We start from the raw sequence: 21,714 nt of genomic DNA on the forward strand, positions 1-21,714 counted from the left end.
TGGAACATTTAAGAGGCATTTGGATGGGTATATGAATAGGAAGGGTTTGGAGGGATATGGGCCAGGTGCTGGCAGGTGGGACTAGATTGGGTTGGGACATCTGGTCGGCATGGATGAGTTGGACCTAAGGGTCTGTTTCCATGCTGTACATCTCTATGACTCTATCACGCATTATCAATACAAGTCAAAGTTGAAGAAAGCACTGCTTCAAAATAAAGCAAAATAAAAACACCAATTACGTATTCTTACCAAGTTAATGTGATAAAAACAACAAAGAACATATTTCCAGTAAAAATACAATGACAGATTTGAATGAAATTACATTTTGATTTATTTTTCAGTAATAGAATGTAGCTTTGGTACGGGATAGCATATAAAGTTAACTTTCTTTCTGACTTAATTCAATATATCTGGCCATTTGTGCCAGAAAGTTGCTGGACGGTCAAAAGAAGTGAACTACTAATCTCCCTAAAAAAGATAGTTGAAAAGCCTAGATTCTTCCAGAACCATTGTAGGGTTAACTTTCTCTTCACTTTCCGCTCAATTAACGTTTACATTTGATGAATTATTCTTCACCAGCTCCGTCATAATGCCACCACCAAAGCCATCTTCCATGTCTTTTTCCCCTTTCAGCATACCAAAGACACCATTCCTTCTGCAATACCCTGGTCCAATGCTCATTCACCTGCACAATCCCCTTACCTTCACAAGGAATTACAGGAAAATCACCACCTACGTTTTAACTCCTCACTTCCTACTATTCAAATACTTAAAACAATGCTTGCCATTTAAACAATTTACTTTTAGTTTTCAATGTATCAATCAAAATTCACTGCTCACCATGTATTCTTCTCCATGCTTAGGAGACAAAATGCAGATTGGGGACTGCACTGTCAAATGCATCCACTCAATCTATAGGTATGGCTTTGAGCTGCCAGTCGCCTGTTATTTAATACTCTGTGCAACTTTCACTAGAATTTGTCACCCTCTGTTTTTCTACATTATTCTGAAGAAGCTCAACACAATCTCAAGGAATGAAACCTCACCTTTCAATTATATGTTTGAATGATGTGCTAAAACTATTGTTTAACAAACACCTTGACCAATGTTTCAAATAGTTGGGTTGAAGAGGTCATTTAATATTTTTAGGCATATTAGCATAGAAATGAACAATTATTCTTGTTACTTTTTGAAAGGAGATGCAAAATTACACATAATGATTCATATTAATGCATAACTAGAAAATCATAGTCTAATGTTTTTCCAGTTTTGTAGTTTGAACTTCATACCATTGGTGATGAATTCAGGGAAGTAAGACTCTCTCTCCTTTGCTGTGGTATTTTATAGTTTTGGTACAGCTGCATTCCATACTGCAAAACAAGAGACTTTTTTTTAAAAAAGAGAGGGTCAAAATATTGAAGATTTAAGACCAAAATAAGCAGAAAAGTAGTTACTAAAATACAGTTATGCTGCACCTTACAGTTCACGACTACCTTAATGGATTGACTAGTTGTAAATATAAAACAGCTTATGTTGACCAAATATTTGTATTTTCAAGACTCACAATTCTTCAACTTTGCATGTGCATAACAAGCTTAATATCTCCATTACATTAATTTCTCTTTACTCAACAAAAGTGAATCATGGTACAGTCTGAAGGAAGATTAAACAAGCTCTGTGCACAGACCATTATAATAGCAGACACTAACTTATTTTTAAATCCAGTTCTGACATACAGATTTCTCTTTTCATTGTGATATTACAAAGAATGTCAAAGGGTCAACATATTTTTACCACCCATTGAACAGTAAGCCAAATGCAGCCTTTAAATAGAAGTAAAAAGATTAATGGAATTGTGCAAATCAAAGTAGGCAAACACTGGCACATAGTCACGATGTTGCAAACACAGGCGGCACGGTGGCACAGTGGTTAGCACTGCTGCCTCACAGCGCTAGAGACCCGGGTTCAATTCCCGCCTCAGGCGACTGACTGTGTGGAGTTTGCATGTTCTCCCCGTGTCTGCGTGGGTTTCCTCCGGGTGCTCCGGTTTCCTCCCAAGGTCCAAAGATATGCAGGTCAGGCGAATTGGCTATGCTAAATTGTCCGTAGTGTTAGGTAAGGGGTAAATGTAGGGGTATGGGTGGGTTGCGCTTCGGCGGGGCGGTGTGGACTTGTTGGGCCGAAGGGCCTGTTTCCACACTGTAAGTAATCTAATCTAATCTTACACATGATCACAGGAGACACTACGCAATTACACAATTGTAAATATTCATTGCCAACAAAGGCTACATCACTGAGGTTCCTTCATGTATCATTCATCAACATTTCCTTGTCACAGAGGGCACTTTAGCAGGCACTGGAAGACACATTGGAACAGAAAATGTACAACAATTTTGGCTAATTTGCATGTAATGTGATGATAGTAAAACAAAGTTCAGGAAATATACTCAGAGTAAAACAGTCATATGGTTATAGAGATGTGCAGCACAGAAACAGACCCTTCGGTCCAACTTGTCCATGCCGACCAGATATCCCTACCCAATCTAGTCCCACCTGCCAGCACCTGGCCCATATCTCTCCAAACCCTTTCTATTCATATACTCATCTGTGTGGAAAAGTTGCCCCTTAGGTCTCTTTTATGTCTTTCCCCTTTCACTCTAAACCTATGCCCTCTAGTTCTGGATTCCCCCACCCCAGGGAAAAGACTTTGTCTATTTATCCTATCCATGCCCCTCATGACTTTATAAACCTCAATAAGGTCACTCCTCAGCCTCAGACACTCCAAGGAAAATAGACCTAACCTATTCAACCTCTCCCTATAGCTCAAATCCTCCAACTCTGGCAACATCATTGTAAATCTTTTCTGAACCCTTTCAAGTTTCACAACATCTTTCCAATACGACGGACACTAGAATTGCACACAATATTCCAACAGTGGCCTAACCAATGCCCTGTGCAGCCAAAACTCCCAACTCCTGTACTCAATACTCTGACCAGTAAAGGAAAGTATACCAAACACCACCTTCACCATCCTAATGTGAAATCTTTACCAAGAGTTTTTTTTTTCCCTGGTGATCAGATTCTGTCTGTCCCAGTCATTGTTCTCCTGCGTTAGGAGAAAAAAGATTCCAAATGCTAGCCAAACCCAATTCCCTAGTCTTGATAGGACATGATGCAGGTATGCACTTTGTTATACTCTCTGGAAAATGCATCTGGAGCCCTGATGATTTTAGTCTAGTGCAAGGCAAGTATGTGACATAGGCACCACTTAACATCATCCCTCTTTGGAAAGGGACTGAAGGGATTAACATTTGTGCTTATTTGGTTGTGAGATGGGAATGGAGAGTGGAGGCAAATTGGCAGTAGGGTACTGGAGATTCTGGCCTTAAGAACATTTTTGTGTATTCAAACAGGATTGTATAATAACAAAAGTACAATGACTCATTGTTTTCATTGCCCTTAACCCCGACACATCATTTTGAAATGAGAAGTGCAATTTACACAAGTCAAATATTGGCACGAATTGGCACGAGTCCATCATACACATAAAATATCATTGCTGAATGCTTTTAGTAGGTTTGATAAACATAATAACTAGGTTTATATCCTCTTCTAAATTTGTGGATACACATTTAAATTTCATGACAGTATAACATAAATGCTAACCGGTAACAAGGGAATAGGAGGGAGAAAAAAATAACATCAGTACAGAGGAATAACACACACAATTCCAGCTAAAAAGAATGCTGCAAGAACATCTTACATAAAATGTCAGGAATTAAGTCACATAATCCATGTATATCATAAGCTCTAAACATTTGATGCGGGAACATTTGAGAATAAAAATAATCAAAGTTTATTTAAACAACAAGGTTAAAAGCATTAAAATACTCGGGTACAGAGGAGACCTCCTGTGTTGAATCTGTACACATTGTTGTTATGAAATAAAGGAAAGACAAAATGGGAACAGGCCATTTTCCATGCTTCTTCCTGCGAGTTATTTGAGCACTTAATGCAGGTCAACACTTCACTACAACATTGAGTGTTGAATGAGTTTTTGAATTAGACATTAAATAGAAATCCAGCTGCCTCTCAGGTTGACTTACAGTATCCCATTAATATGCTATTAAACGTGAACCAAGGGAGCTTTCCTCCTGCACCGACCAATATTGAAGTATGCTGTAAAGTCACCATAGTTCCAGAGTGCCATAAGGGTGCTCTCTCAGTCAAGAGAGACAAGTGGTGAGTGAGACCTGATGAACACCACATCTCGAGGATGGTGGAATCTTCATGGTGACCTCAGCAGGTACAAAATTCAACCCACATTGTTGATATCACACTGCATCACGTAGTACAGTGGCACAGTGGTTAGCACTACAGCCTAACAGCATGGGGGACCCTATTTCGATTCCAGCCTCTGGCGACTGTCTGCGTGGAGTTTGCACATTTTTCCTATATCTGTGTGGGTTTCTGCCGGGTGATCCAGTTTCCTCCCACAGGTGAAAGATGTGCGAGTTAGGTGGATTATCCATGCTAAATTGCTTTGTCAAGTCTGGTGTTGTCAGGCTAAGTGAGTTAGCCATGGTAAATGTGGGGTTACTGGGTCTAGGTGGAATGCTCTCCAGACGGTCGATGCAGGCTCAATGGGTTGAATGGCCTCTATCTGCACTGTAGGGATTCTATGATTCATGTATGATCTCAGCCTTCCAGCCAACTGAACTAACTAAGCCCTGAAGCCTATATTTATCTCTCAACTAACATCACCATAAAACCAAAGTTATGCGGTCATGACTGTTTGTGGAACCTGGCTGTCTGCAACAAAATGACAGCAATGGCTATAATTCAAAATGCTCTGACGCACGTTGTTTGCAAGATATTATTGCTTTCCACAGCATCAAAGTACTGCAAAGTGTATGGAATCAGCAGGCAAGCTAATCCCTGATGTAACAGCCAATGCAATGTTCATACAGGGACCAAACTCCAGCCTATCAATGATAAATATAATTAAATATTAAGAAAGCGAATGCAATGTTGTCAATTATCTCAAGAGGGTTGGAATATAAAAGCACTGTTGTGCTACTGAGACTTTATAAAGCTCTGGTTAGGCCCCATTTGGAGTACTGTGTTCAGTTTTGGTCCCCACACCTCAGGAAGGACATACTGGCACTGGAGCGTGTCCAGGGGAGATTCACACGGATGATCCCTGGAATGGTAGGTCTAACATATGAGGAACGGCTGAGGATCCTGGGATTGTATTCATTGGAGTTTAGAAGATTAAGGGGAGATCTAATAGAAACTTACAAGATAATACATGGCTTGGAGAGGGTGGACGCTAAGAAATGGTTTCCATTAGGCAAGGAGACTAGGAGCGTGGACACAGCCTTAGAATTAGAGGGAGTAAATTCAGAACAGAAATGCGGAGACATTTCTTCAGCCAGAGAGTGGTGGGCCTGTGGAATTCATTGCCACAGAGTGCAATGGAGGCTGGGACGCTAAATGTCTTCAAGGCAGAAATTGATAAATTCTTGATGTCACAAGGAATTAAGGGCTACGGGGAGAATGCGGGTAAGTGGAGTTGAAATACCCATCAGCCATGATTGAATGGCGGAGTGGACTCGATGGGCCGAATGGCCTTACTTCCGCTCCTATGTCTTATGGTCTTAAATAATACGAGAAAGAAAAGATTTAGCTTTAAATGAGACACTGCAAAAAAATCTGATCCATAGCAGATGCTCAAGACACAGAGCAATAATTATGGGAAAAAATTCACTCACATAGTATAATAAATAAAAAAGAAATCAATGTTTCCCTTTTCTAATCTGAAATAGTTTTGATGAAGAATAAATGTTTATTCCTTGCTCTACACTTTCTGGTGTTAGTTAATGAGGCTTGTACAGAATGCTGTTGTGTCGCTATAGTTTTACCAGACCATAGGAGCTGCTGCCTCATTAGAGAGAAGTGACTGGTGTTGATTTAATTTGAGGGCCACCAGACCTCAGGCAAGGGAAGAGGTTGAAAAGGAGAGTCCTTCATGGTAACCTCAAACCAGTGATGGGAACTGAACCCACACTGTTGGCATCACACTGCTCTGCAAACCAACAATCCAGCCAACTGAGCTAAACCAATTGCCATACAGAATATAAATTATATAAAAATGAATATTATGCTTGCTCTCATGATGCTGCTTATACTAAGTGAATATCAAGGAAATACTACACCAAGAAAACTCTAGCATAGCCCCCATCCGAAGCATACCATTAACCAAAAATATTGGAAATATTCAGCAAGTTAAGCAGCATTTGTAGAGAGAAACAAAATTAATATTTCAGGTAATAAGCCTTCATCAGAACACGAGTCATGAAATGTTCAATTCAATTTCTCTCCACAGAGACTGGCTGACCTGCAGAGTCTTTCCAGCATTTTCTGTTCTTATTTCAGGCTTCTAGTATTTGTAGTCTTTTGCCTTTGTATTACTGATCCCAATTAGAGTGGTTTAAACCAGTGCTTCAGGTACAATCCAGAAATGTTTACTGGAATTGACACATGTGCATTCAAATCATTTACTTGCCAATATGGAATCAGCAATCAAATAGACGCAATACCTAATGTGAGGAAGTGAAGCAACTCAAGGTGGTTATGTGTGAGATGTTAACAGTAATGGGGAGGGGGGAGGGTTATGAGGCTTGCTGATGGTGCCCTCCCCCCCCATCATTTTGCCACCACAACCCCTAAATCACTACTATCCCACACCCCAGTACTCTTCTGCTCTAACACCACTCCCTACCTCATTTCCTTTTTAATTAGTATGGGAATCCTACAATGTCCTAACAATGGTCAACACACAATCAAGTAACAGCACCTCGTTGTTCAAGTTGACACTTGACAATCTACTGATTTAACACTAGTACAATCAATTGAATCACAATTGTTGCAAAGCTTTAGTGTTTGTAAATTAGAGACCTATTGGAAAGTGATGTGATCTTACATGACTGCTTGGAGATAGTTCTCTCCAGCAGCCTCATCGAAGATGTCATATCATTGTATCTTCACAATACCACTGTTGGCATCATGTTGAGATAAAATGTCACCAGATTGTGTCATTCTGTTGTGGGCAATTCACAGCCACCAATCTTCATTTGTCTACACTGAGTCTAGGGCCTATCCAAGTCTAATCAACGGTAGATGAGAGGCCACTGGAAATTATAAACAGAAGAAAGACTTGCTTTAAATAATGATGTAGTTTACTGCATTACAGAAATAGCTACAGTTTACATTAACTTGCTAGGCACATTTATTAAGGATTCTCAGGAGTTGTACATCTGCTCCTTTTGAACAGGCTGGGCTGTTTTCCCTGGACCGTCGGAGGCTGAAGGGTGACCTTATAGAGGTTTACAAAATTATGAGGGGCATGGATAGGATAAATAGACAAAGTCTTTTCCCTGGGATGGGGGAGTCCAGAACTCGAGGGCATAGGTTTAGGGTGAGAGGGGAAAGATATAAAAGAGACCTAAGGGGCAATTTTTTCAGAGAGGGTGGTACATGTTTGGAATGAGCTGCCAGAGGAAGTGGTGGAGGCTGGTACAATTGCAACATTTAAGAGGCATTTGGATAGGTATTTGAATAGGAAGGGCTTGGAGGGATATGGGCCAGGTTCTGGCAGGTGGGACTAGATTGGGTTGGGATCACTGGTCAGACGGATGGGTTGGACTGAAGGGTCTGTTTCCATGCTGTACATCTCTATGACTATGTGCAGAACTCACTGTCTCCACCCAAAACAGCGAGACATCATGTGACATGAATATTAACTCCTTCATCACTATTACCTTATGCAACAGAAGAAACAAACTCTTGACATGTACAAAGTTAGTATTTACAATTTTTAAATTATAAACTAAATTATAAAGACAGAATTTTATAAGAGTCAGAGCAATGTGAGCTATGGCAAGATATTTGGCAGAATTAAGCAAAAAGTCCAGTTAGGGCCACCTTGATGTTCGGAGTGTCTCACAACATCTTTTACGTTTTTTTCACAAGCAGCATGACAAGATTCTCAGTAGGCAGTGGTGAGTTGTGAAGTGACAGTGATTACTGCTTCATAAAAGTGCAACTCACCTCATTAATATTCAGGTTCCCAACTTACCAAACTCAACAAACAATCAAGAGGTCAAGTAAACTCAACAAGGAAACCAGAACAAGTACCTGGCAGATTAGCTTGCTGCTTGATCTGAATGACTTTCATGTTGGAAACTGGGCACCAACGTGTCAAGAATGATCCATCAATAACCAGCCACACATATTTCATGTCCACAGACATTAGCATCTGGCACTCACCAGCTTTTAGCACCCTCAAGGCATATCTCCAATTCACTTATGTTATGAGCCAGGTGAAACCCTCTTAAAACATTTCAAGAAAGTAGCCCAGACCCTAACTTTGCTAGTTGTTTTAAGTAGGTGTAAGGTGGATATTCCAGGAGAGATGTAGTTGGTCAAACCACTTAGTTTTAAACAAAACAGAATTTATTTACAAGATTACAGAATGAAATACAAAGAGAACAGAATATAAAATAACTTAACCTATCCGAAAACCCAACAGATTAGCCCAACTTAATGATGCTGTTTCAAATACTTTCAACAATCCCCATAAACACCCATTGCACAAAAGTTAAAAGCAAAGGGCTAACGGGGAGAGAGAGAGATGGCAGAGAGATTCAACATGGAGCACCTTCTTCCACGTAGCTGTTTCTTGGACCAGCGGCCATAAAACTGACTGACTACTTTCAATCAACAGCCAGACCAAACCAGAGAAAGGCTGAGCTGGGAGAACTAGAAACTCCCCTTTCACTGTACAAACTTTTTTTTTTAAAAACTAGAAAGCCTGTCGCCTGAGGCAGTATCTGTTAGCGGTAATTGGCCCTAAAACCCTTCAAACCTAGACTTTTCCAAACTGCTGCTTTTAATACCTCTCTGAAAAAAAAATTCAAGGATGGCATAACCTTGTTAAAGGAGCAGCATTGTCATAGTTACAGTGTGCTCCCGTACCTCAGTGCTGCATCATGGAACTGCATTCCTAGTTCCTTATTCAGGATCATAGTCCTCAGTTACTAAGCCTACCTAAATATTCAGATTGTCATGGTTTTTTGATGCTTTGCCCCCTTTGCCAGTGATACCAGGCTCCTATGATGCTGTCTTGCCTAATTATTTAACACAGACAAAAAGCCAGGAAGCTTGTCATGGCTGTCAGCAATCCTCAGTCAAATTAAGGGAGATAGAGTTTGCCCAGAGGTTCCAGCACAGTCAACAGTAGTCGCCGATACTAGTCTAAGCGCTGCTCAAGGTGGTCAAACACAGGATCCTGTCCTCATAAGGGGCAATGAGCCAAGTATTTCGCAATCCATTAGCCAGCAGTGGATGGTACATCTATTACAGTTGATGCAGGTGTCCTGACTGAATGAATAGGCAACACAGAGCACAGGTAGGGTAAATGGTGTCAGGGTTTAGAAATGGTAAGATTGAGTGAGGAATGTGTTGCAAGCATTAGTACCAGTGGCAGTGCACAAATCTAAGTAAGTGTGAGGTACCATGGCCAGAGCAAATGTCAGCACCTATGCTGGGCACTTCTTGACTGACACTGCATGCCCAGGTGCACAAATTATTTTTAAAGATGGCACAATATTGTTCAAATGGTACACTGGACTCAGATTTTTTAAAAACTGAAGGGCTTTTGCCCAAAACATCTATTTTCCTGCTCCTCGGATGCTGCCTGACCTGCTGTGCTTTTCCAGCACCACTCTGATCTAAACTCAGTTTTTAAAAAAGCCTAGGAACAAGTAGATCAGAACTCTCTCATATGCAATTGGAGGTTCAGCAGACAATATCTAGTCAGACAAGGGATCGATGAGGAAACAGCTGTATGTGACAGTGTTTTGAAGTTGTATGCATGTACTGTACCTTTGAGAGTGAAAGCTGGCAAGGACTTAACAAGCAGAGTGTGTGGAAAAATATTTTAAAATGTTACATTTGGCTGTGAAATAAATAGCTGAGCAGTTGCTATGGTACACAACAAATTCAAATTTGGCATATCATGTTTAAATTATGCCCCAAGATACAATAATCCAATTGAATTTGAATTTTACTGTTTTGACAGCATCAAACCAATGAGACGATCCAATGTTTTAGGGTGTAAAAGTCTAACATTTTGAACAATTAGCCAGAGTGGCAAACAGCACCAACAAACACAGACCGCCTACACAATTGCTCTCTGAAAGGTACCTTGTCATATGAAGTCTGTACAGTAGAAGACCGAAGCAAAGACCCTGAAAGATCCAGAGGAAGATAGACAGTTGGCTGGTTTTGAAAATTGATTTTTTTTTTGTTAACTTAATTGGGGGGAGATTATCAGATAATATAGTGTTGTAGAGTGGGAGGTAGATAAATTGGTCAGACAAAGGAGTTTGTATTGTAGATAGTTGTTGTTTAATTTTTTTTCTTGGAGTTAAAGAATAAATTGTTAAATTCTTTAAATAGTGGGATTTGGTAGTTCTTTGTCAATTAAACTTCAGCAGATTATGAGGTGAGGTGAACTTTGCTGTGTGTCTGGTTTAAATTAGCAAAAAGGTATTCCCGTGCCATAACAACCGTCACTAAAGCATTTGCTTCCTCCTCCAGTCTCAGAAAAGACATTACAACAGGCACATATCATTGTTAAACTAGAATTAAAGAACTAGGAGTTCGAGCAGACCATTCAAACTTTTGAACTCACCTTGCCATTCAAATGAAATCATGGCTGACCTTCTACTTCAGCATTCTATTGCTACACAATGTATAAATCTATCACTCTTGATATCTAAACTTCCATAGCCCTCTGGGTAAGAAAGTGCAGTGCTGGAACAGCCTGGCAGTTCTGGCAGCATCAGAGGAGCAGAGGAGTCAACGTTTCGGGCATAATATCTTCACCCGCCACACTTTTTGACTCTGATCTCTAGCATCCGTAGTCCTCACTTTCTCATAGCCGTCTGGGGCAGAGAATTCCCAAAGATTCATTCTGATTGAAGAAATTCCTCTGCAACTCATTCCGAAATGGCCTATTGAACATTCTATGACCTTGTTCTTTGCTTCTAGAAATTTTGTTAGTGCTTGATAAGATTTAATGCTGTAACCAAATACATGAAAAGGAAAGGACAGACCACAGCAGACAGACTGGCATGTATTTCAATTGAAAGACTTGAACACAGAGATATAAATTTTATTGAAAATGTAGAGGTATTTATCTCACTAATGACTGTGTAGTACTGGTTTATATACAATGTTTAAATGTCCAGTGAAAGCATATGGATTCCTACAGTTCTATGTGCTGCAAGTCCAATCTTACTGGCAATTAATAGGGGCCTAGTAATTTGCTCAGTGTGTTAGCTTGATGCAGAGATGGTGCATATCAAAGCTTTCCCTGAATAGTAAAGGACACACTGATTAAATTATGACTTGCACTATTTTACAAAAACTCTTGGAAATGCTTACGTCAACCACTTGCAGCCATTAGCAGTGCCAAGGCTACCTTGAGTGAGAGGAAGATGTCTCAAAGATTTGAAAACAAGTGAGCTGTCTCCTGCTGCCACTACGAAATAAACTCATGGTGGTATTCTCTATAAAACAGGATGCTTTCGTCAAGCCAAGGAAATAGTGATCCAACACATAACAGAATACTATCTGAGACTCAATACTAGTATAATGTATGTTATGTGGGCTGTATGTCCCAATGACTGGCAGACTAAATCAAACAGAAAAAATGAGAGGAGATCTTATTGAAGCATGCAAGTTTCTTAGCGGGCTTGAAGTGGTGGAAGCTGAGAGGTTGTTTTCCCTTGTGGAAAGTTTCTGGGAATAATCTTTGGGTAAGGCATTGCCCATTTCAGAAGAGAGAGGAGGAGGAATTTCCTCTCTGGAGGGCAGTAAATCTGTGGAATTGACCATTCACAGGGGAATCATGCCGAATATCGGCAGGTCAACTAGAAGCAACCAGCAGTTTTGAAGAAGGGTCACTGAACTCAAAATGCTAAATCTACACAGCTGTTGCCAGACCTGCAGAGTTTTCCCAGAAATCTCTGCTTTTGTTTCAGATCTTCAACCTCAGCAGTACTTTGTTTTATTCCAGGATGGAATGAAACAGGGTGGGGGTGTGGGCTGTTGGCATCAAAGAACTTTGTGGTAAAAGTGACTATCGGTATGCTGTTAGTCAACAATTCTGAAATTAGTTATGAAGAAATAGTTTATTTCTTCCAGTTCTGAGCAAAATCGTGGCCACTGCAGGAATATACTTTATACCCACGCAGGTATAAACTATAAATATAATACAAGTAGACAATCCTTTATCCGAAATTTCAAAATTTGAAAAGCTCCAAAGTCCAAAAGGTTTTTTTGTGAAGTTTTTTTCACATTAACAATGTTGTTTGGTGTGCAAACAGTTAACCCAAGTTGATACCCACTCGATGCGGGTCACTCAAATGCAACATGGGGGTCGTTGCCCAGCAATGGCAGGCCTCAATTCTCTCTCAAGGCCCGTTATACTGAATGAGTCTGCTCCTCCGGTAAAATGTTTTAAAATTTCACCAAACTGTCACTTTTTCTGAAATTCAATATCCTGAATTCCGAAAACCAGCTGGTCCTGAGCATTTCGGATAAAGGATTGTGCACCTGGATTATGCAGCAACTTCAGAGTGCTAAATAGAGAAGATGCCTTTTCTTTTTAGTGTTAGTCTTTTTTAACTAAGTAATTACATAAGGGAGACTGAAAATGAGTTGCTATATATAATAAAACAAAACTAAGCTGGAAATCTGAAATAAAACCAGGAAGTTGTGGAAGATCCATGCAGATCCTGACAACATCCCTGAAAAGGGATACAGAAACCATATTCGATGCCTGAGAGTTTTCAGCCAAACTGCTGAATAATTCCAGTATTTTCTGTTTTCATATTATTTCATACTTTCAAAAAGGTTATTCCTTTTTTTCAGTGCTTTAATTAATTCATTTAATTTAGCTGCCGCTTTAGTGACTTTGGTGCAGAGATATTGCTCCAAAATACAGATCTAAGAAGCCATTCACAAACACTTCACTCATTATTAAAGGAGGCAAATCACAGAAGTAAAACTGATCTTTGACCAGCTGCTTAGATTGTTGCATTTTATTTTGGCATGAAAAAAGGACAGACCACTTCATCATAATTAGGTGAACAGGCCATGCTAAATTGCCCATCAGGGATGTGTAGGTTAGGTGCATGAATCAGGGGTCAATGTAGAGTAATAGGGTAGGAAAATGGGTTTGGGTGGGTTACTCTTTAGGACAGCATGGTGGCTCAGTGGTTAGCACTGCTACCTCACAAGGACCCGGGTTTGATTCCAGCCTCTGGCAACTGTCAGTGTGGAGTCTGCACAGTGTCTGTGTGGGTTTCCTCCAGGTGCTCCAGTTTCCTCCACGATCCATAGATGTGCAGGTTAAGTGAATTTGTCATGCTAAGTTGCCCATAGTGTACAGGGATATGTAAGTTAGGTGCATTAGTCAGGGGTAAATAAGGAGCAATGGGGATTGGGTTTGGATGGGATACCCTTCAGGGGGTCAGTGTGGACTTGTGGGGCTGAAGAGTCTGTTTGCACACTGTAGGGATTCTATAAGTTGAAATACACAATGAATGAAATCCAGTACCTGCGTGGCATTCAGGCAATCAGTTTAAATTTGATTCTGTCTTTCAGAATCAAAATGGCTGGCTTAGCACAACTTAATGCTGTGCTAATATTACCCCATGACTGCCCCAGTACTGAGGCCAGCATTTGAGACCTTGCTCACACTACCCCACGTATGAGAATATAACAGCTCAACTGCTTATTAAATGCACTAGACAATAGAAAATGTAAAACATAAAACAGTGAAAATGTATACATTGATAATCAGTTACCAAAAATTTGAAGTGCACTTAATGACCAATGTTATAATTGTTGAAATGCTTCAAATTAATTAGGCAAACTTGCATACCAAATTGCTATTTAGCCAAGCAACATTTAACAAGCGGAGGGAGACAAGCAGGAGGCTGGAAGAACACAGCAAGCCAGGCAGCATCAGGAGGTGCAGAAGTCAACATTTCGAGTGTAACCCTTCTTCAGGACTTGGGGTAGGTGTAAGGGGAGCTGCAGATAAAGGGGGAGAGGGGTGGGGTGGTGAAGTAGGGAAAGGTGAACACAGGTAGAGGGTACGACTGGTTGGTCAATGTGAGGAATGAATCCAGTTGGCAGCTGGAAGGAAGGGAGGTTATTTGAAATTGGAGAACTCAATGCTGAGTCCTCCTGGCTGCAGGCTGCCCAGACGGACGATGAGGTGTTGTTCCTCCAATCTGTGGTTTGGTTCATTGTGGCAATGGAGGAGGCCAAAGATGGTCATGTCAGAAAGGGAGTCGGAAGGAGAATGGGTGGTGACTGGGATGTCAGTTTGACCCCTGTGAGCTCGGCTGAAACGCTTGGTGAAATGTGCCATGAGTTTATATTTGGTCTCAACGATGTAAAGAAGATTACATCAGGAGCACCTAATACACTAAACTAGATTTGAAGAGAGGCACGTGAAACTCTGTCTTACCTGCAAGGACTGTTTGGGGCACTGGATGGAGGGAAGGGTGGTGTGCTGGCAGGTTTTTCATCTTTTACAGTTGCAGGGGAGGGGTGGGGTTTGGTGGGGAGAGTGACACGGACCAAGGCTGTTGAAGGGAACAGTCCTTGAGGAAGGCAGAGAGAAATGGGGAGGGGGAGATGTTCTTGGTGGTGGATTTGGTGCAAGTGTTTGAGGATGGTACGTTGGATGCGGAGATTGGTGGGGTGGTAGGTGAGGGCAAGGGAGACCCTGTCTTTATTGTGTGTGGGGGGTGATTTAGAGCAGTAGAGCAGGGAATGGCAGAGGTGTGGCAGAGGGCTGTCTGGATGACAGAGGGGGGGGAAAAGCACGTTGTTCAAAATAGGTGGACATCCGGATTGCTTGGGAGTGGAATGTCTCTTCGTCCAAGCAGATGCAGGTTGACTTCTCCACCTCCCGATGCTGCCTGGCTTGTTGTGTTTTTCCAGTTTCCTGCTTGTTTTCCTTGAATTCCAACAATATTTAACAAGCGGAGAGCATTCAATGCATCAAATGTAATGAGTATGAATATATAAGCATGCACACAGAACTGCTAGACAATAAAGCAAAAGAAGCTGTTGCCTCTTATCATTTTACTAATATGTTTTAGAAGAATATTTTTTTTAAAAAATGCATCAATCTTTTACACTTTTATAAGAATATAAATACTTTTACCTTAAAAAGTCGAATCACTGTCACCCAACACATCTTACTCTGTTCATCTTCTGCACAAAGTAATTTCAAGTCTCTGGTACCTCTTGATTTGTGAAGCTAGAAGGCCACATGGCATTTAAAAATGAATACATGCGATAACACCTGTTGGAAGTTTTGCTTTTAAAATCACTGATACGCTCCTGAATTAAGTCCTGCTAATGACTACACTTCTTTCAATCTTCTTCAAATTTATTTAGATATCTTAAACATATCATTTCTTAATTCCTGCATAAAAGTATTCTTTGAAAATTGATGAATAAACAATAAAACATCTGAACAGAAGTAGGTGATTTGGCCCATCAAGTGTTTACATCCATTTAGTGACATATTGGCTGATCAGATAATCCTCAACTCTACTTTTCTGCCTTTTCCACATAATCCTAATTATCTTACTGATTAAAATCTGTTTCTGTCAGCCTTGAATATATTTAAATGCCCAGCCACTACAGCCCTCTGGAGTAAACAATTCCACAGATTTATTACCCTCAGAGAGGAAATTCCTCTTCATTTCTGTCCGAAAATGGGCAACCCCTTACCCAAGATTATTCCCCCGCGTCTTCACAAGGGGAAACAATTTTTCAACTTCTACCACTTTAAGCCCTCTGAATAGCTTTCATGCTTTAATAAGATCTCCTCTCATTCTTCTAAATTCTAAAGAGTAGGCTGAAACTACACAACCTCTCCACATCAGAATATCCCTTCATATCAAGGGTAAGTGAACTATCTCTGGACAGCCACTAATACCACGTATCTTTGCTTAGATAAAGGGGACCAAGCTGTTCATAATGCCTAGGTATGATCTGACTAGTCTTTTGTGCAGTTTTTGCAAGATTTTCCAACTTTTATACTACACGCACTTAGATATAAAAACCAACAGTCAATTTGCCTTCTGTATACCTGCCGAACTTATACATTAGCAATTTGTGTGTAAGGACATCAAAATCCCTATATGTGACAGCTTTCTGCAATCTTTCTCTATTTAAATAATAGTCGGCTCCTGTATTCTTCCTGTCAAAGTGCATAACCTCACATTATCTTCCATCTGCCCTGTTTTTTCCCTGACTCTCCCCTAACCTTTTTATATCCCCCTGCAGAGTTTGTGTAATTTTCACCACTCACCTTCGAACTTATTTTAAATTAATTCACAAACTTGGCTGTGTTAGTCACTGCCTACATTGAAGTCATTAATATATATTGTTAATAACGGTGTTCCCATTACCGATCCCTGTGACACTCTACAAGTTACAAGTTGCCAACCTGAAAGTACCTCCATTCTCACAATTGTTTTCTGTTAGCAAATTCTCTATCCAGGCTAGTATATTCCGCACAGCATAGGGCTCTTATTTAGTGGCCTGAAGTTGACATTTTATTAAATCCCTTTTGGAAATCCAAATACATTGGCCTGATTTTACAGTGAGTTCCAATCTCATGGACACTGCCATTCCAGCATTTTTTATGAAAGAAGCGAGCTTCTCATTTCTAGGAGGAGATTCTGTCCAGGGCTCCCTCAGAAATGCAGAACAACAAAGAGTATCCATAGTATTGAACTGTCAGATGGTTAGGGTATTGAGGTGCCAGGTCAGGTTACAGCTGGGGGAACGGGTTGGCTGCCAAGTGATAGGATGTCAGTAAACAGGAGTTAGGTTCCAGGTAAGTAGGGTGCCAGGATTGGGGTTGGGTGCCAAATTGGAAGGATAGCAGGTGGCAAGGGGCCAGATAAGTGTTGAGGGTGGGTCACGATGGACTGTAAACATCAGCACTGTTTAAGGATGGGGAGAGTAGGTGTCGGGTCCGGTATTTGGGTTCAGCAGTGTGGGAAGTAGCGAATTGGTCTGACAGGCAGAGGGAAATGGATGATTGTGTCTGATACTAGGTAAGAAAAGTGGGGAAGCAAATTGGGTCCGTTGACTGGTTGGGTCAGATGATGGAGTGGGGGATTGTCCAGTGTTGCTTGAGGGTTTGGGGGAAGGGTGGTGGTGGAGTACTCCTGTGGAGATCAGGGTAGATATGTTGGCTCCCAAGCGTGTGACAGGTCCCAGAGAGATGGGCAGGGAGAATGAATCTTCCAAGAGGTGAGGAAAACGGGTTATCAGTTCCCACAGTCTATCAGGTCAGAGTCTGGGGTTAAAGGTCATGATTGTAAATGATTTAAGTTTAACAGTTATTCAGGAGTTTTCCAGAGTAATCATTTTACATAATTTCATCGGAAACAGCTTAAGTCCCCAAATTTTATAGAGTTTCAGAAGGTTCCAGGTATAATGCAATTGCCCAGTGGAAAATTCAATTTCCCAAGAATTTCCTCAGGATCCTTATGTGCAATGCCTATCAAGGCCAGAATAATGACTGGTTTGGTCAGCAGAAAATCAGCCCCATTAAGCTACTGGTTTTCCATTCTATTCATCACTTCCTCAAAAAATTCTAATAAATTTCCCAGGCATGGTTTCCTCTTCACGAAACCATGTTGACCTAACGTAGAGCAATAGAGTCAAAGAGATGCACAGCACGGAAACAGACCCTTTGGTCTAACCCGTCCATGCCGACCAGATATCCCAACCCAATCTAGTCCCACCTGCCAGCACCCGGCCCATATCCCTCCAAACCCTTGCTATCCATATACCCATCCAAATGCCTTTTAAATGTTACAATTGTACCAGCCTCTACCACTTCCTCTGGCAGCTCATTCCATACACATACCACCCTCTGCGTGAAAACGTTAACCCTAAGGTCTCTTTTATATCTTTCCCCTCTCACCCTAAACCTATGCCCTCAAGTTCTGGACTCCCCCACCCCGGCGAAAAGACTTTGTCTGTTTATCCTATCCATGCCCCTCACGATTTTGTAGACCTCTATAAGGTTTGACCTAACGTAGAGCAATAGAGTCAAAGAGATGCACAGCACGGAAACAGACCCTTTGGTCTAACCCGTCCATGCCGACCAGATATCCCAACCCAATCTAGTCCCACCTGCCAGCACCCGGCCCATATCCCTCCAAACCCTTGCTATCCATATACCCATCCAAATGCCTTTTAAATGTTACAATTGTACCAGCCTCTACCACTTCCTCTGGCAGCTCATTCCATACACATACGACCCTCTGCGTGAAAACTTTAACCCTAAGGTCTCTTTTATATCTTTCCCCTCTCACCCGAAACCTATGCCCTCAAGTTCTGGACTCCCCCACCCCGGCGAAAAGACTTTGTCTGTTTTCCTATCCATGCCCCTCATAATTTTGTAGACCTCTATAAGGTCACCCCTCAGCCTCTGATGCGCCAAGGAAAGCAGCCCCACCCTGTTCAGCCTCTCCCTATATCTCAAGTCCTCCAACCCTGGCAACATCCTTGTAAATCTTTTCTGAACCCTTTCAAGTTTCACAATATCTTTCTGATAGGAAGGAGACCAGAATTGTAAAATCCCTTTGGATTCTCCTTAATTCTACTTGCCAAAGCTATCTCATGTGCCCTTTTTGCCCTCCTGATTTCCCTCTTAAATATACTCCTACTGCCTTTATACTCTTCTAAGGATTCAGTCGATCTATCCTATCTATACCTGACATATGCTTCCTTCTTTTTCTTAACCAAACCCTCAATTTCGTTAGTCATCCAGCATTCCCTATACCTACCAGCCTTTCCTTTCACCCTAACAGGAATATACTTTCTCTGGATTCTGGTTATCCAATTCCTGAAGGCTTCTCATTTTCCAGCCATCCCTTTACTGCGAACATTTGCCCCCAATCAGCTTTTGAAAGTTCTTGCCTAATACCATCAAAATTGGCCTTTCAACTTTTAGATCTGGCTTATCCTTTTCCATCACTATTTTAAATCTAATAGAATTATGGTTGCTGGCCCCAAAGTACTTCCCCACTGACACCTCTGTCACCTGCCCTGCCTTATTTCCCAAGAGTAGGTCAGGTTTCGCACCTTCTCTAGTAGGTACATCCACATATTGAGTCAGAAAATTTTCTTGTAAACACTTAACACTATGGCAGTCCCAGTCTATGTTTGGGAAGTTAAAATCCCCGACCATAACCACCCTATTATTCTTGATTTAATTATGTATTTCTAAATGCTCTGTTAGTATATACCTCAAAGTACGATAAGCGTCTAATGACAAAGATGTTAAACCACCTGGTTGATAGTTAACTATTTGCCTATTTTTCATCTCTCTCCCTCTTTCAATGTGAGATTTTTCAAACTTTTGCAACTTTTCCAGAATCTGAGGATTCTTGGAAGATTACTACCAATGCATTCATACTCACCCTGTAGCTATTTCTTTTAATATTACAGGATGCAAGCCATTAGGTCCAGGGCACTTAGCAGCATTTAGTCCAATTAGCTTCCTTCATACCTTTCTCTTGTGATAGTTATTGTACTTTTTTCCCTCACCCACCTCTTTCTCCTATTGATTAGTTTGTATTTTTGAAATGCTATTAGTGTCTCTTACCATAAAGATTGATGCAAAGTAATTATTATACTCCTCTGCTATCTCCTACTTCCCCATTATTATTAACAACCTCTAAAATGTCAATATTCACTTTGGCCTCACTATTCCTTCTTAGACGATAAGCTTTTAATATCTTATTTTAATGTTACTTGCTAGTTTACTCCATATTTATTTTCTCCCTTGTTTTTATTTTTTTGATCATCTTGTTGGCTTTTAAAGCTTTCTCAATCCTCTGTGTTTACCACTAATGTTTGTCATACTGTTTTTTTTTCAATTTATGGTCGATTTATCCATGGGTGATTTATCCCCTTCATGGAATCCTTCATCATTGGGAAACGTCTTTGTTGTGAGTCATAAACTCATTTTGTAAATACCTGCCATTTTCATTAATTCTCTTTTCCAGTAATTTTATTTCCCTCCGTTCACTCCAACTAACTCTGTCCCCATTTCTGTGTAATAACCCTTACAGTTGAGCACAGCTGTTTCTGACCAAAGTTTCTCACTCTCAAACAGAATGCTAATAACCATGTTATTACTCGGTGACAACTTATTAAACCTGCCTCATTACACACTACCAGATTCAACTCAGCCTGGTCCCTGGTCAGATTCACAACATGCTGTTCTGGAAACTGACCCAAATGGATTCTATGAATTCTGCCTTGTGGCTAACTTTGCCAATTTGATTTTCCCAATCTACATGAAGAGTAAAGTCATCCATGACTAATATATTGCTTTTTTTTTTAAATTGCCCTCATATCCTGAATTTATTCTCTGACCTACAATATTGCAGCTGTAATGGAGTTTCCTTTTTTTAACCTCCATCCATGTAGATTCAAAAAATGTTATGCGCCCCACATCATATGATAGCTATTCACTTTTGAAAATCATTTTTTACAGAAAAGATGTACCTTAATGCAGAATCCAAAGTTTGTTGGTGCTCCATACATCTTTCTTGCTGATAACAGCGTGTAAACGTTGCTTTCACTAAACTCAGCCATAAACTGTAAATGTCTTGGTTCCTGTGATAATGAAAGGTAAAATGTTCATAACAACGTTAGTTTAGCACAAATGTTCCAAAATGCCAAGGATTCAGTCACAGGGCCAAACAATGGAGAAAAATTTCACTTCCATCAGTAGAATGGTCATAATTGGTGAAGTGCTCCAATCAGGTTAGTTTTTCTTCATTCAATTGTGGGATGTGGGCATCTCTGGCTGACCAGCCAGCATTATGACCCATCCCTTGTTGACCTTCGTAAGGTGGTGATGTGCTGCCTTCTTGAACTGCAACAGTTCATCTGCTGTGGATTGACCCACAATGCCATTAAGGAGGAAATTCCAGGATTTCAACCTGGCGACAGTGAAGGAACAGTGATTTATTTCCAATCCAGGGGGGAGTGAGCTACTTGGAGGGAAACTTGAAGGTGGTGTTCCCATGTATCTGCTGTCCTTGTGTTTCTAGATGAATGTGATTGAATGCTTGAAAGGTTGGCAGCATTTGCAGCTACTTAAGCAGCAGTAAATGTGAGAGAGAAACCATCCTTGATTGGAGATGCAGCAAGAAGAGGAATGGGGTAGTCAGAAAAGCTGCTGGAGTGGACGATGCAGGATGCAGTGAACTTATGTCACTGAATGGCGGTCAATGAAATGGAACTGTGAAGGTACAGCCTGCCCCAGGATTGTTGGGCCTAGAGAAGTGCGATTAGTGGTTTGGGAACATTGGGTCACTAATTGGGTAGGATGGGAGTCTGTAAGTGTGGCGGGTCAGAGGCTGCAAAGTGGGGAGGCAGTTTTAAATGTGGAGAGAGTTTCCTACAGCAATTTAATTACTGTGGGGTCTAGGATTTTAATGTTTTCCTTGTGTGTTACCATTTTAAGTTCAGTCGAGTAGTGATGCTTAAGGACATTGTGACAATATG

General features: G+C 40.8%; 1 protein-coding gene across 4 annotated transcripts in view; it reads right to left on the reverse strand.

Annotated features, from left to right (window-relative positions):
- The window catches only part of LOC122551642 (growth factor receptor-bound protein 14-like), a 150,309-nt gene that overhangs the window by 15,449 nt on the left and 113,146 nt on the right, over nt 1–21,714 (reverse strand). For 3 of the 4 annotated variants that reach the window (XM_043693890.1, XM_043693894.1, XM_043693892.1), the window contains 3 exons: nt 20,707–20,817; nt 15,320–15,415; nt 1,290–1,385 (listed from right to left, as the gene is read on the reverse strand). In XM_043693890.1, coding sequence (XP_043549825.1) covers nt 1,290–1,385; nt 15,320–15,415; nt 20,707–20,817 — 303 coding nt within the window. The remainder of the gene's footprint in view (nt 1–1,289; nt 1,386–15,319; nt 15,416–20,706; nt 20,818–21,714) is intronic. The other variant, XM_043693891.1, reaches the window with a different exon arrangement.

This window comes from Chiloscyllium plagiosum, chromosome 7, assembly GCF_004010195.1.
Source record: "Chiloscyllium plagiosum isolate BGI_BamShark_2017 chromosome 7, ASM401019v2, whole genome shotgun sequence".
NCBI lineage: Eukaryota > Metazoa > Chordata > Chondrichthyes > Orectolobiformes > Hemiscylliidae > Chiloscyllium > Chiloscyllium plagiosum.